This window comes from Hippopotamus amphibius, chromosome 8 (genome assembly GCF_030028045.1).
Source record: "Hippopotamus amphibius kiboko isolate mHipAmp2 chromosome 8, mHipAmp2.hap2, whole genome shotgun sequence".
Lineage (NCBI taxonomy): Eukaryota > Metazoa > Chordata > Mammalia > Artiodactyla > Hippopotamidae > Hippopotamus > Hippopotamus amphibius.
The window spans coordinates 69,385,883-69,410,944 of NC_080193.1; the positions used below are offsets into that span (position 1 = coordinate 69,385,883).

The following is a 25,062-nucleotide window of genomic DNA, read 5'->3' on the forward strand; positions in this document are numbered from 1 at the left end:
TTCCTATAGAATGTCTGTAGACTGCTACAGTTTACAGGTTTGTAGTGAAAAATTCAGTTGTAATTTATCTTTTTTTCTCTCTGCCAAAGTGATTATGAAGACTTCAGAACTTTGTCTGGCATATTTTACTTCTATTTGCTGTAATTTATTTGGCCGATCTCTCTGAATTGGGAGTGGGGTGGGAGTGGGAAATGGTTGAGATCCTATCCTGCATGTTACTCCCTTCTCCAATCTTAGCTAAACTATTTAAACTTCCCTTCAAGGCTAATGTCCTCATGGTGATACAAAGTATAGTCCACCTGATTTGCAAAAGGGGAAACCTTTATCATCAAATTACAAAGAAATTAGTTTGCTGGATGTCCCATGAAAACTTATCTATGCTTGTCTCAACTTCTTGCATGAGAATACGTGTACTTTTTAGTTATTTTGTCAGTGTGTGTTGTTCAACTGTTTCATCTCTAAAAACCAACCAAGATTATAAGGCTTTTCATAGCATTTATTGATCTGTCAACTCTTGACGTAGTAGAAACAGAATCTTAAGAACTAGACATGAATTCTAACTTATTTAATAGTTGGCAAGATTACCAACTTATACCTGAGGAAATGCCTATAAAATTGCATCCTTACCTTTTTACAATTGATATAAAAGTTTTTGTGTGAATCCAGAATCTTTAATAAACATTGTTATTGAAGTCATCCATTATGTACTGAAAAATCGGGTTTCAGCCTTTTATTAGATGATACTGACTTTTTTTCACTGTTATATTTCGTTGTATTTATTTTGTCTTGTTTACTAGGAATCTCACAGCTAAATATAATATTGATTTGTTTATTACACCTTTTTTGTCATAATTATTGTCTATATATGTTATTCTTTATATTTCAGTGACTAATGTTTAATTTGTAATGCACATTGCCTCAATTCTTATTTGAAAGTAGGTTGTTTTTTAGAAACAAATAATGTGAGCCCAGTAACTACTCTCCATGAAACAGTTTTCTTTCTAGGCAGATTGATAAAAATTTTGCATACTACAAATTTTTTTATTGCAGTTTAATCCTAGTCCATGGTTGGCATAGCTCAGTAAGAGCGGATTATAGCAGTGATTCTCATTTTGGTATGTGTAAGAACCACCAGACTTTCTTTTAAAAATCATCTCTAGATTTTGTTTCAGCCCAGGTGGGACCTAAGAATCTTCATTTTTTTTACGACTTGTTCTGATACACCACAGTTTGAGAAATACTTTTACAGGGCCAGAATCGCAGTTTTTAAAAATGTATTCAAAAGTAGTTAAAAGTTCTTGAGAGTTGACTAAGGACTAATAGGCTAATAGGAAACAATATATAAGCTTAAATGCCTGTTAAGAAATTTAATTTCCAGAGGAGCTGAGACACTGCTCTTCTCTTGTCATACATATTTCTCTGAAAGAAATATTCATGGGAAGCCCTGTTTGTAGTTTTTAAAAAGGGTTCATGATGAGCATTTTATCAGTGCCTTTGGGGAGTTAATTGATCCTAATGGCTAAAAGGATTAGGCTATCAGCAGTGTTCATCTTTACTATTGAGGTAGTCCAGCCAGGGAGGTGTGATTAATACTATCAGCTGGTTTTGGAACTTGATCTCCCCAGATCTTCCCTGGGTGGCATTGGAGGCATACTGCAGAGTTCTTAGGGCTTTCCTTTTATAATTGTGTTGCAAAGCATTCACTACTGTAAGCTGTTTTTCAGGGAAATTAATAAAATAAACCTTAAGATTATGTAGTTAAAATCACATTCCAGTCATTCCTCCTTGAAGTTGTTTTCCAGCCAGATTGATTGCAGTAATTATAAACTACATTGAGAGTTGTTTCATTTTTGCAGATTGGTTTTTGTATCTCACATTTTCCCAAATTTTATCACATTTCACACAGTCCTATTTCCAATTTTTGCATTTTTTCCTAGTCTTAATATAAAGTATGATAAGATGACCTTTTGTTTGCAGCAAATCTGAAATAAGTACATAAGAAAAATAGAAGGAATTGCCTTTAGCATAAAGTAGTTAATCTAAGACTTATCAAATTAAACGTAGGGTTAGTACTTTTATAAACATATATAGTGTCATACAGAAATTGTAATCAGACTTTATGGAGCTCCTTCAGTGTCTAAAAAGCTTTTAAACTTGATCTTTGGTGCCTGTCATTTCTTGACATCTACTAGTTAATAGTTACCTTTAAGTCCCTTTTGTGGCTAGGAGCAAATTCCTAGCATCTTGCAGTGTCAAGGGCTGTTCTCATTTTTTAGCTGCCCATTTACTGCCTTTTTTATGCTTGAGATGTTTCCAGGCTTCTGCACATTTACAGGAAGAGATGACTGCCATATACAGAGTTCAGGCAAAGATGAAGCCAGCCCTTTTAAAGAGTTGATAATTTATTTCTTTTCTTCTGCAGAGTGATAAGAGAAACTGTACGATCATAATTTCATGATACAGAATTTTAGAAATATGGTAAAAATTTCCAAGAGGAAGAGTGTGTTGGGAAAAGACCCATTCTCTTGGAAAGGCACAAGTTGTGAACAATTCTCTCAGTTTCTTCCTTGCACTTAAAGATGATTGAAACTATGAACTTGAGCTTTTTAGGGAATGTGCAAACCTTGTAATGGAGCCTGCAGTCTATTAAGGAAATGATGCAGTGCTGTCTGCAGCTGGGTGTGGTAACTCTAATATTTCATTTAAAAATTCATAAATATGTTATCCTATTCTGCAGCACAGTCTTTGTAAAAGTGTGTGTATTGCTTACATATCAGTAAAAGAAACAAGGCAAAAAATAAGGGAAAAACAAAAGCCCCCAAAGACTGGAAGGATACAACCAAAATGTTAGTTTATCTGGGTTTTGGAATTATAGGGTTGTTTTGAAGTCTCTGTTGTTTATAATGAGTAACTGTAACTCCCAGTGAGAAAAACTTTGTTTAAAAAAAAAAGCACAGGGACTTCCCTGGTGCCATAGTGGTTAAGAATCCGCTACTGAGCCTGCACTCTAGAGCCCATGAGCCACAACTACTGAAGACTGCATGACTAGAGCCCGTGCTCCTCAACAAGAGAAGCCACAGCATTGAAAAGCCTGAGCACTGCAACAAAGAGTAGCCCCCGTTCTCTGCAACTGGAGAAAGCCCCCACACAGCAACAAAGACCCAATGCAGCCAATAAATAAAAGTAAATAAATAAAAATTTTTTAAAAAGGCACAAGTATAAGTTTATGGAAGTATGAATAACATGTTCAACAATTAACAGCACTTCTGAACTTTTACAGTATGCCAGAAACATGCGGTGTTTATCTGGTATTCCCAACTATCCTGCATCCATCAGTATAAAATATTCCCTTCTAAACCAAAACTCAAGACAGTGTATATTAGAATTTTTATGCCATGAGATAGTTTAGGCATGATAGCAAGGCAGAAACAGTATGGGTTATTAGCGAGAATTATCAGTGTGCAGCTAAGCTATTAGTCATTAAATCATTACAGCTCTCCTCTCAGCATGTAAAAGCAGTAATGAGAACCAGACGTTAGGACCTCTGAATCTCAAGAAACTGGTTTGTTATTGTTAGTGCGGTACTGCTTGTCCCAACTTTGGTGATCAGGAGGGATATTTCTGAGGCTAATAAAGTTAGACTTTAGCGGGCATCAGAATCACTTGGAAAACTTGTTGAAACTCATCTTACGGGGCTTCTCCTGGTCCAGTTTCTGATTCAGTAGGTATGGGGTAGAGCCCAGAAATTTGCATTCCTAGTAAGTTTCTGCTAGTTCCCACCCCCAGGCATATCAGTAACAAGCAAAAAAAAACCCTGAAGATTTTCTTTTCTTGAATTTATAAAATTTCAGACCCTATCATTATCTCCTGTTAAAATCATTTAATTGGCTGCATGCTCAGTATGCCATCAGGATCCATTGGACCCAGTCTTAATTTTTAAATTTTCTTAAGCAGTTCTGCTTGTAGGAATTGTTGTTTCATGTCGTTTGCTCTCTCTTAGGGGATCTTCCAGAGAATAAAGAGAAAATTGAGGGGTTTTTTTCTGTTTGTTTTTTGTGTTTTTTTTTGATAGAATAAAGCTTATTTGATCTTGAATTAACCATGTTGGTGTATTGGCCCCTTTTAGAAATGTAAGATACATTGTAAGATTTTAATGACCTTATTTCCCTGTATCTGGAAACATTTTGCTATTTCATTATATTAGGGATCATTTAATATTACTCATCAATTATTTTCAACTATGCTAAAAAGAATAAAATAATTATGATGGAATCCTCCACAACAGAGGTCAGCAAACTGTGGCCCTTGGGCCAAATCTGATCTGCTACCTGTTTGTGTAAATTAAGTTTTATTGTAGCATAGCCTTGCCTGTTGTTTATATATTGACTCTGGCTGCTTTCGTACTACAGCAGCAGAGTTGAGTAGTTGTGAAAGAAACTTGATGGCAAGCGAAGTTGAAGATATTTTACTATCGGATGCTTTTCTGAAAACTGTAGTATTCTCCAGTTAGTCATTCAACAGAAAGGACTTCAGGCAAAACCACGAACATCCCCTTTTGTTAAAAGAATGTATGACAGTCTTTTTCATTTTTTATGAATCTGTGCATGCTAATTTATTTGGTATTTTTTGTAAGTGGACAAATGCTAATAGCAAGTGATTGGAAAGGAATGGAAAAAAAATCATTGGATTGAGCATTCAAATTGTTTATAAATCTAAAAATGAAAGTGTTTTACAAATTATGGAGCAAAGATGATTGTCTTCCATGTCTTATAAGCCATGAAAGATTTTAAAAATTGCTTCAAGCATTGTGTTTTGGTGATGCAAGTGCATAAAGAAAAAGCAAAACTAATAATAAGCTATAACCAATTAGAAATGTGTCTGAAGTCTGAAATCAGTATTTACAAGATGGTTATGTTCCATATTCATGCATGACTTTAGTAAGCAGTTATTTGCACTTAGAGGAAATGCCCATTTATAGTGTGTTTGTTCGTTTGGTTTTAAATCAGGGAAATTCAGAATAAAAATTTGGGTTTGTTGTATTTATATCTTACTAAAAGTAACAGTTTTTTCAGTCTTTTTATTCTTTTGTAAATTGTTCGTTAAATGATTAAAAATAAGGGAAAATGTATGTTGGAACAAGATGATAGTGATAACTAATTTCTCCAGTATACTGAAGATTGTAAGCTTCAGGGGAAAATACAGTTTTAACAAGATTTGCCATGAGTTAATTGTTGATGGGTATTTGGAATGATGGGTATTCATTGTATTCTTCCTTCTACTTTTGTATGTTTGAAATTGTCCATAATAAAAAAGGTTTCTTTTTAAGTTTGCCATGTGAATATATGATTTAACATCTGTTGGAAACTACAGATGTTACTTACTTTTCAAGTTTCATCAGGTTCAGTCAGAATGTCCCTTTCCACGCCTTATGCTTTTTAGTAGGAAGGGGAGTGGAATTGCTACAAGCTGAGTGGCAGGTGGATAGGCAGTTGGGTGGAGACCTTTATCAATGTAGCTGCTGTACACCAACTGTGTGTTCAGGAGGCACTGGTAGGGGAGGAAAGACCCCTTTCCCCTGCTCCTGTACTTGGAAATAATAAGTTTGGAGATCTAAGACTGTCTAGCTTTCTGATAAGGTTGTAAAAATTTGCTTAAACATTTTTAAAAATTGTTGATTAGTTTTATGCGTGAGTACACTGAAGCTTTTATTAGTAGCCAGCTGGTTGTGTTTTTTACAACTTACAAAATTACCTGACTGTTTACTTTTCATTTTTAATTTCATAAGTTACCTATGTAAGTTATAATATAGTCACACAACAAAAAAATTCCAACAATCAAAGCAAAGGTTACCGCTAATCTACTTTGTGTATATTTTCAGGTCTTTTTCTATTTGTTATGTATATATGATATATATGATAATTTAAAATATGTGGCTTTGTCACTGTGTAGAAAAAACATAATCGAAATCATGCATATGCTGCAGCTTTATTAAAGTATCTTGGAGTTCATTCTATATCAGTATACAGAGATCTGCTTCATTCTTTTATTACTGCATTGTATTTCATAGTGTACTAGTTTATTTAAACATTTCAAATGTCAGAAGCTCTAAAACAGGACTTGGAAATTATCAATGTGCTGTCACATTTTGTCTCACTATTTGTGGCAGGAATACATCTTATAAAGAATGTGTAATTGACTGTTTAACATTGTTTTATTAAGAAACCTTTCCCAGTATGGGAATAAAGGAGGTTTTTGTTCTTTTTTTCTGTTTTTTTCTGCTTACATATAATATGTGCTGACCACCTTCCACATCTCTGAATTTAGAACATATCATAATCTTTCTTTGCTGGAAGCTTTTATAGGAATACATAAAACTGCCAGCATATTTTTAGAAAAGTACACTTTGAAACAAAAATCATATACTTAGAAAAATGGTCTCCCCAATTAAATAAGTGAATATAAAACTCCAGTAAAGGGATTAGGAGTTTCCCACCTACCCTTATATTTGCTTTAGGTGAAAATATTGAGTCCAAGACATTACAGTGTATGGAAGAGATAAATTTCGATCATATCATCAACTGATGAGAATTGAGCTGTAGAGAATAAAGAAAGATGTGTGTATTTATTTAAAGACATATATCCTTTGACACAGCAGTTCTTCCTTCAGAAATTTGTTACAGATATCCTTGTGTAACTGTAGTTAAGTACAAGAATGTTACTTGCAGCATTGTTTTTAATAGTTAAAAAAGTGGAATAATAAAAATACGCAATGAAATTGTGGCTATGTGTACTGATATGAAAGGTCTCTAAAATTGTGTGAAAAAGTTCAGGACAATTCTTCTGGTGAGAATCTTATTTGTGGAAAATAAACTGAGAAAATATATACATAGTATACATTTCTTGTACATAACTGGCTCCATTCTTATACATAACTACATTACCTATAATTTTTACAAAAGATGAACAATAAACTCTTAAATGATTGCTTTTAGGAATGGAGTTGGTAAATTGGAGAAGGAAGACTAACTTAATTTTTATGTACCTTTAAAAAATTAACTCTTGGTAAAACAGGTTTACAAAACATCAAATTTTTAGCTTCAGGATTCTGAAGGTAGGGACTTGTTAAAAATTTAGTTACAAATTACCAACTTCTGTGGCTTTTCTGCTTCATATGTGAATTGAGTAATTTCAGAAGCATAAGCACTTCTAGACCACAATATTGCAGTGTTCATTTTTTAGTCCTGTCATTGTGACCTAACCTTTTATCAGGGATGTAACTGTTGATTAGTTCAAAATGAATATAAAATAACTAAAATGTCCAAAGTGAGGCAAGCACTTAGATCATGGAATAGTAGTCATTTCTGAAAACTCAAGAATATTTTTGTATTAAATTCAGCAGGTGTTCTGTTAAAGAAGCTTAGTAAAAAATGATGGGCTTTAGGGAGCCTCATATTTTGTTATTTTGGGTCATTTTGTGTCTTTCTTCCCCTTTTTGATATTTAGAAGTTTCCATCATTCCACAGCAGTCCCCAAACATTTAGTGTCTGGGTTGGCAGGAAGGTTGCACCTTAGTCTTTTCTCTGGATTGTCTAGAAGTTTGCACCTGTCTTCACTAAGGTTCTCTCTACTCAGTCCCAGGTTGGGTAAGGTTCTAGAGTCTGTGCCAGGATACTGGGATAGGAGTGCAATCTAGTCCTCAAGACATTTGCTCAAATGAGTTACTGCTGAAACATTTTGCTTTCTGGTCAGGATGGCCTTTCAGTTGTAGCACCTTCCAGCCACATGACCATCTGCTGTTTCTATGCCCCACTTAGGGCAGAGGCATCTGCAAGCTTGGCCCTGGGTCCATATTCCAAGATACCATACACAGCTCCAGTTCCTCTCTGGTGTTGTGTGGCTTCTTGATGGCTCCTCCAGGAAGCCCTAGCAGTACTACCACCTCCCCATACACACACACAAGTGCAAACACACACACACACACAACACTTTTCAAAACGGGGGACTCTTTCTCACCTGTAGATAAAGCCCTCACTTTCTTTCTCTGTTCTACACAAACATTTTTTCTATACCCCAGTCAACTCATTATCCTTGCTATCTATTCAGGACATTTTGTCTTTATCTACCCTCCTCCTGCTTCTATCTATCCTACTAGTTCCCTTAATTATTTTGCAACATGAAAGCCAAAAAGACACTGAGCTTGAGCTGTTTCTCCTTTCTTTGCCACATCCTTCTTCTGGGGCAGTGAACATAAGGTCCATTATCTTTTTAAAAGGGGGTAAGGGAAGGGGGACTATCAAGAGAAAAAAAATTAGGTTCATCTTTCAAAAATACTTTGCCACAATTTTTTTTTAAATACTTCATTCCTCTGAGTTTATCTTTTAGCAGCTCAGTTTGTTACAGACAGTCCAATGGTTTAAAGACAGTCCAATGCACATAATTCTTTCCTGCTGCTTGCTACAATAAAGCTATCTTTGGTTATGTATTTTGTGCAGCCAGGAAATTTGGTAATTCATAAGCCATTCTCTACTGTAGTCTTTCTTCTCAACCTTCCTTCCTCTGTGTACTGCTGAGGCCTGGGACGGACACACTCATCAGTAGCGGTGGCTTAGTAAACTGTCTTAAGGAGGCAGTTTGTGTATCAAAAATCCTTCAAATTAATTTATTCCGTCTATTGTCACTTTGTTTATTCCCCACATTCTTCCACTTCTTAACCCTTTCCTCTTGCAGCCCCTTGTAGTACTGTGCTTTTGACTTGATATCTCTTACAAAATGCAGCTCCAGTGAGACTGAAAATAAAATCTAGGATCCCAACCCATTTATAAATTGGACATTAACTCGTTCATATACTGAGCAAGCTTAAAGAATCAGGTTAGATTTGTAATGCTTTTAGGAAAGCCGTAAAGAATAGACACTCTAAAATTGATTCATATGTCAAAAGTGCATGGTATGGAAAGAAAGATCGCTTAGTACTAAGTAGTAAAAGGCAGCAAGCTGTGATCACAAAATTAAATGAAAAATGTCAAGACATTTTAACAGTGAGGTGTTTTGCCATTTTTTCCATAGTTGAATTTTATAAAACTGAAGATAAAAGTTATATTTGTAAGTTTAATTTGTATTCTTTTCCACGTAGTAAATTATAATAAAATTAAAATATTCAATGATATGACTTCTAGTTGTGCTTTAATATTTTACACTTCCACATGGGAGAGCGTCTACTAAGCTTGTAACTCTTGTATCATTTAAATATAATTTAGAAGATCAGAAATAAATATGATCTTCTGAACATGATCTGCTGGGTTAGTTTAAATTGCTTTGGTGTTAATAATTCAAGTTTTCCTCTCTCTTTTCCCATTAAGGATTCTGGACTCTACTTATAATATCCCTAACTGCCGGATTCTCCTGCTGCAGCTTTTCTTGGACAGTGACTTATTTTGATTCTTTTGAACCAGGAATGTTTCCTCCTACTCCTCTTTCACCTGCCAGGTTCAAGTAAGTATTCCTGTTTCTTCTTAGGGTTTTTTTTTTTTTTTCCCCAACCCATCCTAACTCTGTTGAACATACTAATACAGAAGCAAGAGGCTCTGTACTTGCTTGTGAGATAATATGTTGAGTCCCCAGTCTTTAATCTGTAAAATAGAAATGACTCAAAATGTTCAACTTGGCTCAGCCTTTAGATAAGTGGAGAATATTTTAAACTCTGTATGTAGGTAATGCAGTGGTGTTCTAAATTAAATTCAAGAAATGATCTAATAAGTAAGAAACTTTGATGGCTATTTGTCCTTTTGGGATGGAATTTCATTTAAAATAGTATATTAAGGCTGAATTAATGTTAGCAATATGAAAGTTTTACAAGATTCATGAATAGGTAGTCAAATTGATAACAACTTAATAATTGGATTGAAATTTTCCTCAGATTTAAACTTTGTGTAATAATCAGCAAGCATTTATGGCACCCAGTTTGTATGTCTAGACCAGATTAGATGGGTTTCATAGTGGGACATTAAATTTCTTTGGTCTGTATTTTCTGTTTCAAAGAGTTTCAGAAAATTCAGTAATCAGCATTCTAATCTAGTTTATTTATGTTGGGAAGACTCAGGTTTTAAATATAAATTTCCAAATAAGAGCATCTAAGACCTCTCATTTATTCTATAAACTAAGTGTGGAAGGAGTGGGGGGAGAGGATTAAGAGTAGAAAGTAAATTCTGGTAATCAAGAGTAACAGTTGTTACTATTGCTGTTACTACCAGTTCCAGCCCACCCCATGGACAACTCGTGGGGATCAAATAAAATCTATTTGAGGGACTCTGTAAATAAGTTTAATACTAATGATAGTTACTAATTATCATTGTTACTACTGGTCTTTATTATTACTAAACTCGTTTTTCCGTCTTATAAATATATCTTTAAAAATTTTGGCTTCATTTTAAATGAACTGTGTAAGTGTATTTTAAACATCTTAATGAATCCCTCTCTGTAAATGTAACATAAATCACATACTTGCCAATAAATTTTTTGTGTGTGTTTTGAGTGGATAATGATTAATAATCTGAATTGACTGTTATACCTAAGGGTGCAGTACCATCCCGTAGTTTACATGAGTACCATTCAGTTGGAAAGTTAATTTTGCTAAGTGTGCAATTCAAATTTATATTCTCTTGCTGCTCATTGACATCAATCAGTTACTTTAATGGGGGTATGAGTCTAATATAGACTTTTTTCATAAGTCACAGAAAAACCTTAATTTTATTTATTTTTTTTCTTTTAGTTATTTGTGTCTCACTTCTCCCCTAAATTCTAGTCCTACATTTTCAGATATTTACATTTTGCAACTTGGATGCAGAAAGCGCATGGCACTTAGAATTTTTAAAACTTTAGTTTGTCTTAAAGACATAAATATCCACCCACTTATAAGGCTTGAAACCCTTTTTCACTGCATTTAGCCCTTCACCAAGTCCAGTCATGCTTGCCTTTTGAGATGTTATTGGAATACTTTGTCTTAGCACCCACAGTGTTTTTGCCCTATTTAAGGCCTTGGCTAGGGTACTTGACTCCTTGGAGTCCCGTACTCCAAGCTCTCATTCTTCTAATTTGTCTTGTATATTATAACCTTTCTAAAAACAGATCTTAGTCACAACTCTCCCTTGTTTAAAAGTCTTCAGTACCTTTCCCATTGTCTTCAAAATAAAGTCTGACTCCCAAGTATAGCCTAACAGTCCTTCCCCAAGTGACCCCACTCTACTTTTCCAACTTTATCTTCAGCTCTTTCTCCAATGCACCCTCTCCTGTAGCCACATGTCAAGTTACCCTGACATTCCCCAAATAAACGACGATCTTTTGAGATGCCATGGCTTTACTCTTGCTGTTCTCTCTTCCTGGAATGTCATTTTCTCTCTCAGCTTCTCTTCCACTATCACCAGAATTCCTAAGACTCGTATGTTAGAAACTTTTGGAGTTAAGAGAAAAGCATTTCAATGTTCCCTTAAGGATCTGGGAATTCTGAGGGCATTTAACTAATTTCTTAAAAACTATGTTTGCATTCTTTATTAGACTGTGGATCAGAGACTTACGTATTTGTTAATACAATCCAAAAAAGTGCATTTTTGAAATATGTTCATTTTGTGTACATGTATATTTGAATTCCTTCCAGTTTGTAAATAGAGATATTTTATATATGATAAATTAGCTATTAAATACCTCATGGGAGTCAGACTGTAATTTAAAATGATCATATGCTTAATAGAAGTACAGTCCAAAAAAGACATATACTAATTATAGTGATATTTGATCACATATTAACAGAAACCACAGACCCAAAAAAGGCATATAACATAGTGATAATTGGTACAATTGTTTTAGAGTGAGAACCCTGCCCTCTAGTGTTTGTAGAAAACAATGCAATTACTTCAGAAATGGCAGAATAAAAGTACATTCCCTATATCACCAGCAGAGTGAGTGCTTTTACAGGGAAACAACTTCTCTACCTTTTGAAAAAGTTGAAATCTTCAGACTCTATTTTCTTAGAAATCATATTGATGTATTTTATTATTTTTAAACATCAAACTTTTATAAAAATACCTTTATAACAGGTTATGTATTCTTTTATTATCTAAAATAAACAGTAATGTTAATATAAATATTTTCTCTGATTGTATAAAAGTAGTATAAGTTTTGTTGAAAATACAAAAAACAAAAAGAAAAATAATGGAAAATCCCATAATTAGAGAAAGTGACTGATAACATTTTAATTTACATCTTTCCATGCTTAGCATATTTTTAAAAATTAAAATTTGGGATCACATTATACATATTTGTAATCCATTTTTTATTTAACATTTTGTTGGAACATTTTCTGTTCAGTATTTTTTGGAATATTCAATGTTTTAAATATATTTTAAAGGCGAATTATCATATATATTTACTTTTAAAGGGAAATCTAATATAAATGATAGCTAGATTCTAAGATATTTGTTAAACAGGGTCTGCTTAGGAACTAAATTAGGAACTAAAGAAAGGCAAGATAATTGCGACATAAAATGAAGAGACTTTTTATTTTTTTTTAAGATTAGGATTATTATTTAAAATACTCCCTATTTCTAACTCCATGAATATCAAGCATGAAGAGGATAAAATAATCAAGTCTAGTTGGTTTGTTTAAAAAAAGTCATTTGCTCTCCTTTGCAGGTTTAAACACAAGGGTGTTTGGGGTTTTTTTTTTTAAACTAATTAGTAGAGGTGGGAAAAAGTTTGAGAAGACCATGTTTACTATGGCTGTCAATTAGTTGTACTTCCCTGGAAACATAAAGTCCTCCAGAAAAGAAAATAATAATCTTTATTGATAGTAGTAAATATTAGAGGAGACATTTAATGAAATCACAATTGGATCAATAATTCATTAGAGTTGAGATAAGAAATAAAACCTTTGTACTCATTAAAAAAATTTTTATATTTACTCTTTCATATTTGTTAGATATTATCTTAGTTCAGGCTGCTGTAACGAAGTACCATAAGTTGGGTGGCTTATAAACAACAGAAATTTATTTCTCACAGTTCTGGAGACTGGAATTCAAAGAGCAGGGTGCCAGCATGGTCAGTTTCCAGTGAGGTCCATCTTCTGGATTGCAGGTGGCCTCCTTCTCATTGTATCCTCACAAGGCAGAGAGCAGAGAGAGGAAGGACGCTGTCTTGTGACTCTTATAAGAGCACTAATCTCAAATTCACTCTCATGACTTCATCTTATCCTAATTACCTAACCCAAAGGCCCCACCTTCTGATACCATCACATTGAGGAATAAGGTTTTGACATGAATTTGGTGGTAGGGAGATGGATACAAACATAGACCACAGCAGATACAGCTTAGAAACTTTCACTTTTACATACGCACAGACCTTTTGGATATAACAAGATGGTTAAAGAACTTTGCAAGGTGTATTTTCAGTCAGGTACTTAATGGTCTTCAAAGGCATATTTTAAGAAAGATGACTGTCATGCTCACTGCTCAAGTGAGAATAGTTTAGATGGTATACTGCAGTGTCAGATATACAAACTTCTCTATTAGGAAGCAGTTTCTTTTTGGAAAAGAAAATTTGGGTCAATTGTACTTTTAAATTATTTTCTTAGTTGTTTATGAAAATCTGTTAAAGTGTTAAAGAACAAGAGGCAGAGGCATTAACTTTAGATTCCTTGGAGTATCTATATAGGCACTGCCCACCTCTTATAATTCATTATCCTGTTCTTCTACACTATGTAATCAGCATCTTTAGTTCACTTCTCATTAGTTTTCCCTATTCACTCATTGGGTTTTGTTAGTGATTTCCAAGCAGGCAAATTTAACAGTGTATATGTAATCAATATTTCACATTATGGTGATGCGCTTTAATTATAGTTTCCAGGAGTAAATGCATATAAGTATGTGACCTACCCATGTAAAGATACCGCATTCAGAGAGAACCCAGAGCTTGAAAGAATCTTGGGGTTCCTTCCAGATTGGGTCAGTGGCAGCACCAGAACTTTTATTTTAAGTCCTCCTTGTTGGGGAGGAAGATAGATATGGATAGGAGATGTTAGGAAAAATGCAACTTTGAGGCACAAGTACAATTTTTTAGTGAATATTCTAGAATTGCTAGGGATGTCTTAGATGTTCCTATTAAAGATTATGGGAGAACTGAGTCTCTGCTAAGTCACCCTTAGGGGTTATCATTAGTCTAGGTCCTCCATTTTTATTAACAGATGAAGAAGCTGAGTCCTAGGGAATTTAAGTACCTTGCACAAAGCCAAATATTTGCATGTGGCATAGCTAGCACCTAACTCTTATGTTTGTTTTTTTGTCTGCCCACCTCCTTTTTATTATGAAATGAATCAAGGAATTTCACTAACTGAAACAGCATCATTTTATTGATGATTAAAGGCACTTGCTGTGGGCCTTTGCTCTATGACATTTTTGCCTGTGCAATATTGCCAAATCCAATTAAAATCTGTTCTTAAAAATCTCACTCTTTGTTCTCTCCTTCTCCTTTTTCTCTCAGTGACCAGAGTTCTCCACTTCAGAATGACTGCTCTCACACCTCGCATCACCTGTGCACAAGCCCCATCTGGTGGTGCAGTGATGTGACTGCAGGTTTATAGTTATCAGCTTGCTGCCTAACTCAATGATTATAATAGGTCCTGGCTAGGGTAAAAATGTTACTTTATAGTCTAGAAATAAATTTAGTGGGGAAATGTTAATATATGTGATGGGTATAGCAAAAAGCACAAGGTAGACAGCTCATTAGTTTTGTAATTGAGTCAAAATATTCAATAAAAGTGATACGAAAATAGTTAAATAAGTCATTAAATTTGTCTACCTTATAGTACTTTTATGTAGAGTCAGAGGTCAAGGGCCAGTTTTTTTTTAAGGGCCAGTATTCTTTAAGAAGCTAAGGGTGTTATTTCATTTGTTGCTAATGATAATTATAAAAGTCTCATTCTGGCATGATTTTATTTGATCTTATTTAGGTCAAAGTTCAAATTTAACAGCATATGCTCCTGTAATATTCAAGCCAAGAAGTTAACTTTGTAGGGATAGGGCTGTTATTTTGTGGTGGTAATACCCACAGAGACTGATATCCAAGGGGAAAAACCAATGCTTGTATTTTAAGTTATTGAGGATATAGGAATATTTGTTAAAAGAAAAGTAGACATTATTTTGTTTTCTTAGGTAGCTTTTAAAAGAGACCTAACCCTCAGAATTATCCCTCAGGTAGCCATTTTGAATTATGAGAAATAAGAAAAATATTATTTTTTTGTTTTAACTCGACTCAAAGTCAGAATTAGTATTTGTCCTTTGAGTGCCTCTCAGATGGTCATATCTGTGCATTTCCTAAAATGAGGCAGATTGGAAGGCATAGTTGGATGTTTATTTTATAGAACTAAGAACAAATTCACTATTTTATATTGTTAGGTTTGAAGTTTGGTATTTGCTCTTAAATGTATTATTGATTGTATTTATGACTTATTTGACGTGGGAGTGTGGTCAGAACGCAGGGGACCTTTACAATTATTGGTTATTATTATGTCATGATTTCTAGGAATATGCTAAGGTAGAGAGTAGTGTCTTCACTAAAGCCTGCTTAAAATATAATTTATAGAATTTGATTGGCAGTCTACAGTGTTTCATAATGAATATACAAACCAGGGGTATCTACAGCTGATGCTATTGGTCTTTTTGTCTAGATCACTCTGAGTTATTCACCTTTCTGTTTCTCCTTCCAACCACAAATGGTATTTGGTAAACATCAGGACACTCAATTTCAACAAACACATGCTTTTAATTTAATTTATTTCTGTACAGCTTTGTTTTTTGTTTTTTTAATTGTATTGTCTTACAATGGTATTTGGTATTTGCAAAGTAAATTCGAAGAAAGAAAAGGGAACAGTTGATTGTCATTTGAGTTGCTTTTTCGTAAACTGTTTTTGGTAACTATTTTACAGATTAAAAATTAACACATGATCTGCTACTCTTTCATGTGTTATTTTCTGTGTAAAGTTCTGGATGTAATCAGATGCTGAAATATTTAAATCCATTACATTTGTACATGAATGTGTGTTTGTTATTACTATTGTTGTAGGAGGGAAGTAGATTCAGGATTTAGGATTGGCATTGCTCTATTGTAACACTTTTTCTACTCAACATTAAGTTTATTTTTCTATGACTTCTTGTTCCTTTTGACATTGGGGGCTTTAATTCTTGGGGATTGAGATACAGTACAAAACAGAATAGTAAAATCATAATAGTAAAGGAGTTTTGGGTTCTTGGGCAGTAATATAAGTCTTGAAGATCAAGAAAAGTGGGTGATTGGGCTTCCTAGGTGGCGCAGTGGTTGAGAATCTGCCTGCCAGTGCAGGGGACACGGGTTCCATCCCTGCTCCAGGAAGATCCCACATGCCGCGGAGCAACTAAGCCCATGCGCCACAACTTTTGAGCCTGCGCTTTAGAGCCTGTGAGCCACAACTGTTGAGCCCATGTGCTGCAACTACTGAAGCCCACGCGCCTAGAGCCTGTGCTCCGCAGCAAGAGAAGCCATGGTAATGAGGAGCCCACGCACCACAACGAAGAGTAGCCCCCACTCACCACAACTAAAAAGAAAGCCCGCGCACAGCAAAAAAGACCCAACACAGCCAATAAAATAAATAAATAAATTTATTAAAAAAAATAAGAAAAGTGGGTGATTTAGTATTTAAATTAGAAGTTTCTTTTCCAAGCACACTAGATTTAACATTGAGCACAATAAATTGATGCTGTGACTCTTTCATACAGACTTTGTAGGGCTGCATCTTTGTCGAATCATGTTCTTTATTGCCATGGACTAATGAAACAGATGTCAGATGGCTAATTGCAGTATGAGGGAAAAGCTGCTGACAAAAGAGACACATCAAGAACTTGGCCTTGATTTTGAGTATCATGAAGTTTTATTATCTAGGGACTATTTGGAGTCATCAGTTATAATAGTTGTAATGCTGTCACTATTAATGAGTGTATTGATGGCAGCACACTACGGCTTCTTGAAGTGAAGAGTTGAAATATATGCAGGTCTTATAAAATATATTCTATGAAAGTTCTGAATGGGAACTTAAATAGTTGTAACAAAATCCTATAAGAAATCATATTAAATGTTCTTGATTTCTTTGTTACTTTCATAAAGTAATATATCTAGTAAGTGTTTGCTTTGCATCTGTTTGCTCTGGCTTTTGCTTATGCTAATTTACAGTGTGTTATGTATCAGCTGCTGAAAAGACCACATGTACAGAATAGCACTGATAAATACCTAAGAGATAGCACGTGGCAGTGTTGTACTTGGACCCTTTCTGTGTATTCATCAATCTTTATAAATTATAAGTCAGCCTGGTATATTAAAAAGGGCTTATAAGTCAGGAAGTGACTTCCAGATGCAGGCTACACCATATGCTACCAGAAGAGCCTTTGAGCAAGTCAGTTGGTGTCTCTGAGCCTTAATTTCCTCTCTCCAAAATGGGATAGAAACAATAACATCTACCCTCATAGACAGTAAGTATAGGTTTACTAGTTAAAGCAAAGATACATCAGAAGATAAAGCAGATACAGTCCCAGAGCTTTTCTTTCCTTTCCTTAATTGAGATTTTTCAAGCTGAATGTTTGACTGTGGCCTACCACTGGTTGCCAATTATCTTCTCTTGAGTAATTGTTATTTATCTTGAGATTTTTATCCTTTCAATGTTTCCCCTTTTTATTCTTTTGATAATAAGTGCCCTTTCTTGTATGAAATAATGCTGATGGTAGATTGTAGTGGTTTTCAAACCTTGTTCTTGGCAAAACAAGTTTGACAACAAAACTTGGTGTCAGTTACTTCCTTTAAAAAAAATGCTTTTTAAAACTGACTCATGAAATCTAAAGGTTGGGAATCCCATTTTTCTTGTACTTTTATACTGTTTAGCCTAACTTTCTAATGAATAAGGACTCTGTCTAACCAAGGTAGTATCCAGGACAGATAGATATCCTAAGGCATTTTTCTACCTCAGTACACTGGTGAATAAAGTTAACATGTCTGGCGTAATTCAATTTGCAACCAAGTAGACTGCTATATATAAGTAAAGTAGACCATAGGTTAGTATGCAGTTTCATCCAAGCAGATATACATTTATTTCTCTCTGACTGATTTTCAGGGGATTGTAATACAATGAGAGAGATCTTAAATGTATACATTTTAATTCCATGTTAAAGAAGTTTGCTCCACCAAAGCATAGGGATGTGATTCAATTAAAATTTCTAGTTGGTAAAATTCTAGATGAAGGACTTTAGTGCATATATGGAGGCATAATTATTACAGAATTGAGATCCAGAAGGGATTAATGAGGTCATAAAGACTAACATTATGTTTGAGAAGCAGAAGTAGGACCAGAGAAGTTGGCAGTAGAGCTAGGAAACTAAATATAGTGCTAAGGAAAAGAAAGTCTTTAAAAAATGAGGAAACCCTTAAAGTTGAAATTTTGAATTCCATTATAACATAGTTTACTATTGTGTAGATTGATAAATCAACTTGCTCCATTAAAATGGTGGCTACTTTATAACTGATACTTATTCATAATGCACATCATTAACCTAATTACAGGGCTAATGATGCAATGGAGTAAATGCTCAAAATGTTCAACCCCAGCTTCTATGTATTTTTAAGAATGATACATTGCAGTTCAACATTAAGTGTATACATTTATACTTTTTTCCTCACTTTCTACATCTTTTAAGTATGTTTCTCCAGATAATCTTTACCTCAGATTTATCATGAAAACTTGGTCAGTACACAGTCATATTTCTAATGACTTTATATTTTAATAGCATTGTATATTTTAAATAATAATTGAGGAATTTATTTGCTAGGACAGTGACTGATTTAAAATTTCCCCTTATTGATTTTTTTAATGATTACAGAATTAATACATGCAGCACAGAATTATATAACTTAGAAATTTAAAGGCTGCAAAACCTTATTTTAAATAACCCTGAACTAACTAGTGTTAACAGACTGGGAATTATACCTCAGATTTTTAAAATATCTATACACATGCAAATACCTGTTTCTATAAAAGTAGAATCATATAGAACATATTTTTTAAATAATTATTTCTGTGTAATCTCGATTACTAAAACCTTATGACTATGTGTACATATATATATGCACATATGTGTGTATATGGTTTGTGTGGTATATGCATTTGAAATACATCACTCCACCCACCCTTTGGAAAGCCAAAGTAAATACATCAAACTTTGTCACCATTGTTAGGAACTATAAATAAAACTAGCTTCTTTTTACCAGGCCTTGTACAGAGAAGGAAGGATGGAGTGCCTGCCCTATAAAATTGCAAAGTTATAGAGGTCAAAGGAAAGTCAGGTAGGAGAGAGCCTGGAACAAAATTAGCAAAATGTTGAAATAGCAGAAGACCTCAAATCCATTCTAAAATAGGCCAAGGGCTGTGGTGTTCCATATAAAAAGGATAAAGAGGCAGAGTTAAATCTTCCAAACTAAGATCTGAATAACTAGAGTTCACAACATTCGAGTCCTAACTAGAATCTTACTAGCTAGGACTATCCATCCATCCATCCATCCGTCTTATGTCCCTTTCCCATGTTTTTCTGTGGCTATTCCAAATCTTCACTTTACATTTTAGTTTTCAGTGGACCTCACTTCCAGTTTCATGAAAGGTCAGCATGAGAGAACTTCCTGCTTCTTCCCTCCCCCTTTCATGATTACAAACTTAAATTTACATCCACTTTCATCATACCACCCACTCCTCTTATCTCAGAAGATGAAGTGTTCTTTTCCCTGCCCAAACTTAATTTTACTTGCTGTGTTGTAGATCCCCCCTCGCCCTTCCCACCACAGTTCCCTATTCATATATCTTCAACCTTTCCTTTTATATCCTATGTTCTTGTTAGGATATTTTTTAAACATTCAAGTTTCTCCTGTGTTAGAGAAAAAAATCCTCATAACCAGATCTCTTTATAGCTAAATATCTTAAAAGACTAATATCTTAAAAAACTAGAGAAGAGACGGTCCCTGTTTCACAGTGACTGTAGTTGCTACCACATGTGTCATGCAGTCACTCCTACACTAAAATTTTCCTCCTTGGATTGACTGCAGAATTCTTAATTACACAATTTAACATTCATTTTCAATCCATTATTTGAAATAGTTTATCATCCCTTTTCAAATGCTTTTCTTTCTTAATTTCTCTGACACCACTCCCTCCTGTTTTGTTGTTGTTGTTGTTTTTCTGTCCAGCTTTCTGATCACTGCTTCTCACTTGTGGAACCCCTTTTCATAAGCTATACTACCTGAGTAGTAGAAGCCTGGCTAAAGACTTCTGAGTTTGTCTAGCCTATCTTGAGCCTCTCTCTTGAGAACCTCCCTTTTGGTTTTCGTTTGTATTTCCTGTTGCTTACTGGGAGTTTTTAACTTCAGTGACCCACAGGTGTTTGCAGTTTAGCATATCTAAAATTGACTTCATTATTTCCCACTTCCCACGAACCTGTATCTTTTCTTGGGTGGTTCCCTATCATGGTGAATGTGTTTCATCCAGTCAGTAACTCAAGTGAGAAAACTCACCTTCAGTTCTTCCTTCTCCCTCAGTAACTCCAGCCAGTCAAGGACAAAAAATAATGGTTGACATTTATTGCGGTAATGATTGTGTGCTCAGTAAATGTGAGGCATTGCAACAGGTGCTTGTTAATAGCATCTCATTTAGTCTTCACAGGAACACTAAAGAGAGGAATTATTAACCATATTTTAAAGATGGGGAATTAGATTTTCAAGTAGGCTAAAGTAGTCCTGTAAATAATAGAGCCATGTTTAAACACCTGTGGAAGGAAAGTTAGCTTTCTAAGTCCTTCACTCTCACCATACCAAACTATTAGCCGTTTCCTACATTCTCTATTGTATGTTTCTTCTGCACATATTGTATTTATTTAGAACTCTAAATTGGTCATACTCAGTTTTAGCTCATATATTGACCCCTCTTTAAAATCTCTTCTGCCTTCTACAAACCGAATGGCTCCTCTGTCTTCCAGGTAATTCTGTCTGCAGAACTTTAACACTTAGCACACTATGTCACTAGACACATCTTTGAGGGCAGTACTGATTCTTGCTTACTTCTCTGTCTCTCATATATAATGCCTGATATAGAGAATTCATGCTATAAATTTTGGTGAAGTAAAATAACGGAAAGAAAATTAAGAAAATTATAAAATAAAAAACTTTAGAGTATAAAGGGTGAATGTAATATATGTTGTTTTTTCTTTAATGGGAGACAGTATTTCCTCAGGGAAGGAAGCTTTCTCTTTGAAATTCTAACCCTTATTTCTTAAAAAACACTGGTAAAGTTAATTGGAATACACACAATTTCATCCTCCCCAGCAGTTTCTGTAAGTAATTTCTTGTATCACTTTGTGTTTCTGAAAGAAACAAAAAATGCTTTGTAGGTGATTGAAATATGGTGAAGTTTAGTATTTTCTTTCAGATTTTGGGTTTAGATTAAGAACTTTTGATTCCAGGTAAAGAACTGATAGTTACTGCAGCCAAACTTAAAATTCTTTAGGAATTAGAGATTTCTTGGCTAGGGATGGAATGAGAAATAAAAGGCAGCTCAGATGTATGAAGAAGGTATAGATTAGTACTAACTAGTTCATCCTGTCTGCTACTGAGCCAATCAGACACAGAAACAAATAGCCATTTGGTTCTTAACCTAGGCCCTTAATATAATTTCTTATTCCGGCAAGCTGAGAGTTTTTTGCTTAGAGCAAAGTCAGTTGGCAGTGATGTTACTGTATTAAATTGCAGGAGTTCTGTCATAAAAACATGTCTGAAATGTAGGAATATATGTGAGGGAAAGGACATATAGGAATTAATATGGTAAAGAATGAAAATTTCAAGAAAGTGGAGTCTAGTATGTAGTACAGAGATTCAGTTTGGAATCAACCAAACCAAGGTTAGAGTAAAAGCAGTAAACAATATGAAAACAGAGCTCCTAATCTGTTTGGTCCCTCTCTTAAATAAACAAAGGTAATTTATTTGAAACTTTCGGCAGTGGCTCATTCAGTGCTTTAATTTGTAGTTCAAGAGTAAGAGTATAGTCACTTAAATTGCCAGAATCATTGAATTAATTTGAATCTTAAATTTGAAATGTATTCTGTTATGGTAAGTGATAATGCTGATAGTTATGATTAGATTTCTGTTCACTAATCAATTTTTGAGGAATTTTTTTTTTTTTAAGGAGCAAAGCATTTAGTGTATCTATTTTATTTTACCATATAGTAGGTAATACAGCTAGGTAGATTATCCCTTATTGGCACATGAGAAGCATCTTAAACTAGTCCCAGGTGAGTAAGATTGAGTGGCGAGAGTAAATAATAACTCCCATGGACCAGAACAGGGGGTCATCAGGATACATTGGGGTCTTCTGTAGTCTCAGGTGAATGCAAAGGGGTTGTTCTTTGAAAAGCGTTATCTTCTTTACTCTCTGCCACTGATCTTACTGGACTGGAATCATTATAATGAGGTGTTCTTCAGATGTTAATTTTGATATAAGTACTTCCCCGGCTTTGATCTGTGCTTAGGAAAGAAGAGGACAGGGAGCATGATAACCCTCTCAGTCCAGGGCCCTTATTATTTATGACTTTCCATGCTTACCACTGCTAGTGTACCTCCCTATATGTCCTTGGTTTGGATTGCTCCAGTGAGAAGATTCTTCTCTGCCTCTGACACCAGTTGGACACTACCTTCTATTCTTTTTAGCATGTCTTATCCTTATTAGGATAAGCAAAGTATTATTGCAATACAGTTAGTGCAAGGAATGTTAAGAAAATGTAGTAAAATAAGTAAAATTGCTGCATGATAGAGGGAACAAATGTCACATGAGCTAGTTGGCACTCATAGTAATCATAAAACAGTGTCTTTGCTGACACCTGGGAACTCATTGAAAGCCACTTAAATTAAGTAACCTAAGTTGAGAACTGAAATATCTATAAAAGACATAATCTGATTTATGACTAACATATGGACAAGTGCTGTTTTTAGTGCTCAAAGAAAAAGTAGCATTCTTCATGTAATCTAAAAAAATGGTACAAAGAGGACAAATACTTGAAATAATATGTATTTTAAGTTATAAGTGAGAACAAGAGAGTGGGGAAACAATGCTAATTTAAATGGAAGAACATGCTCGTAGTGTAACAAGATGTATACCTTAGAATTGCGTGATGGTACACACGTGACCAGTACACACAGTAAAGAAATTACAGGGTGTCGTGCGCGTGAGCCCCGTAGGGCCGGGGAGGCACCAGCTGCCGCGCGGGGAGGAGGCCGAGGCCGCAGCTTGAGGGAGGCCCCGGCCCCTCTGCGCCTGTGTCTGGCAGAGCCGGTGTGAGACGAAGAGACAATCCTTCCCAGCCGCCGGGATAATCAAGAGTTTTGGCCGGACCTTTGAGCACACACCGGGATAGTGAGGAGCCAGACAGAAAGCACAGACTATGGCGCTGAAACGGATTAATAAGGAACTTAGTGATTTGGCCCGTGACCCTCCGGCACAATGTTCTGCAGGTCCAGTTGGGGATGATATGTTTCATTGGCAAGCCACAATTATGGGACCTAATGACAGCCCATATCAAGGCGGTGTATTCTTTTTGACAATTCATTTTCCTACAGACTACCCCTTCAAACCACCTAAGGTTGCATTTACAACAAGAATTTATCATCCAAATATTAACAGTAATGGCAGCATTTGTCTCGATATTCTAAGATCACAGTGGTCTCCTGCTTTAACTATTTCTAAAGTTCTTTTATCCATTTGTTCACTGCTATGTGATCCAAACCCAGATGACCCCCTAGTGCCAGAGATTGCACGGATCTATAAAACAGACAGAGATAAGTACAACAGAATATCTCGGGAATGGACTCAGAAGTATGCCATGGGATGCTACCTTAAAGTCAGAATAACCTGCATTATAGCTGGAATAAACTTTAAATTACGGTTCCTTTTTTGATTTTCTTATCCGGCTGCTCCCCTATCAGACCTCATCTTTTTTAATTTTATTTTTTGTTTACCTCCCTCCATTCATTCACATGCTCATCTGAGAAGACTTAAGTTCTTCCAGCTTTGGACAATAACTGCTTTTAGAAACTGTAAAGTAGTTACAAGAGAACAGTTGCCCAAGATTCAGAATTTTTTTAAAAATGGAGCATGTGTATTATGTGGCCAATGTCTTCACTCTAACTTGGTTATGAGACTAAAAACCATTCCTCACTGCTCTAACATGCTGAAGAATCATCTGAGGGGGAGGGAGATGGATGCTGAGTTGTCACATCAAAGGAAGCAGCATTATTCTAGCAGCATCCATCCTTGTTTAAGCCTTCCACTGTTAGAGATTTGAGGTTACATGATATACTTTATGCTCATAACTGATGTGGCTGGAGAATTGGTATTGAATTTATAGCATCAGCAGAACAGAAAATGTGATGTATTTTATGCATGTCAATAAAGGAATGACCTGTTCTTGTTCTACAGAGAATGGAAATTGGAAGTCAAACACCCTTTGTATTCCAAAATAGGGTCTCAAACATTTTGTAATTTTCATTTAAATTGTTAGGAGGCTTAGAGCTATTAGTTAATCTATCTTCCAATACACTGTTTAATATAGCACTGAATAAATGATGCAAGTTGTCAATGGATGAGTGATCAACTAATAGCTCTGCTAGTAATTGATTTATTTTTCTTCAATAAAGTTGCATAAACCAATGAGTTAGCTGCCTGGATTAATCAGTATGGGAAACAATCTTTTGTAAATGCAAAGCTGTTTTTTGTATATACTGTTGGGAATTTGCTTCATTGTTTGACATCAAATGATGATGTAAAGTTCTAGAGAGTGAATATTTTGCCATGTTCAGTTAAAAGTGTGCAGTCTGTTACAGGTTGACACATTGATTGACCTGATTTATGCAGAATTAATAAGCTATTCAGATAGTGTAGCTTTAGTATGCTGCACATGATACTGGCAGCCTGGG

At 34.9% G+C, this 25,062-nt stretch overlaps 2 protein-coding genes across 3 annotated transcripts in view; both read left to right on the plus strand.

Annotated features, from left to right (window-relative positions):
- The window catches only part of ARL6IP6 (ADP ribosylation factor like GTPase 6 interacting protein 6), a 29,576-nt gene that overhangs the window by 2,465 nt on the left and 2,049 nt on the right, over nt 1–25,062 (plus strand). The window contains exons 3-4 of one of the 2 annotated variants that reach the window (XM_057746226.1): nt 9,357–9,489; nt 14,524–16,639. In XM_057746226.1, the coding sequence (XP_057602209.1) occupies nt 9,357–9,489; nt 14,524–14,623 (233 nt within the window). In that variant the 3' untranslated portion in view covers nt 14,624–16,639. Of the gene's footprint in view, nt 1–9,356; nt 9,490–14,523; nt 16,640–25,062 lie in introns of those variants that run through there. The other variant, XM_057746227.1, reaches the window with a different exon arrangement.
- LOC130859014 (ubiquitin-conjugating enzyme E2 D3-like) lies at nt 23,286–24,796 on the plus strand. The gene has a single exon (XM_057746228.1). The coding sequence runs from the start codon at nt 23,532–23,534 to the stop codon at nt 24,042–24,044; it is 513 nt and encodes a 170-aa protein (XP_057602211.1). The 5' UTR covers nt 23,286–23,531; the 3' UTR covers nt 24,045–24,796.

Excerpts from the sequence above, each read along its gene's own strand:
- LOC130859014 (XM_057746228.1), top strand. The coding sequence starts at position 23,532 with ATGGCGCTGAAACGGATTAATAAGGAACTTAGTGATTTGGCCCGTGAC.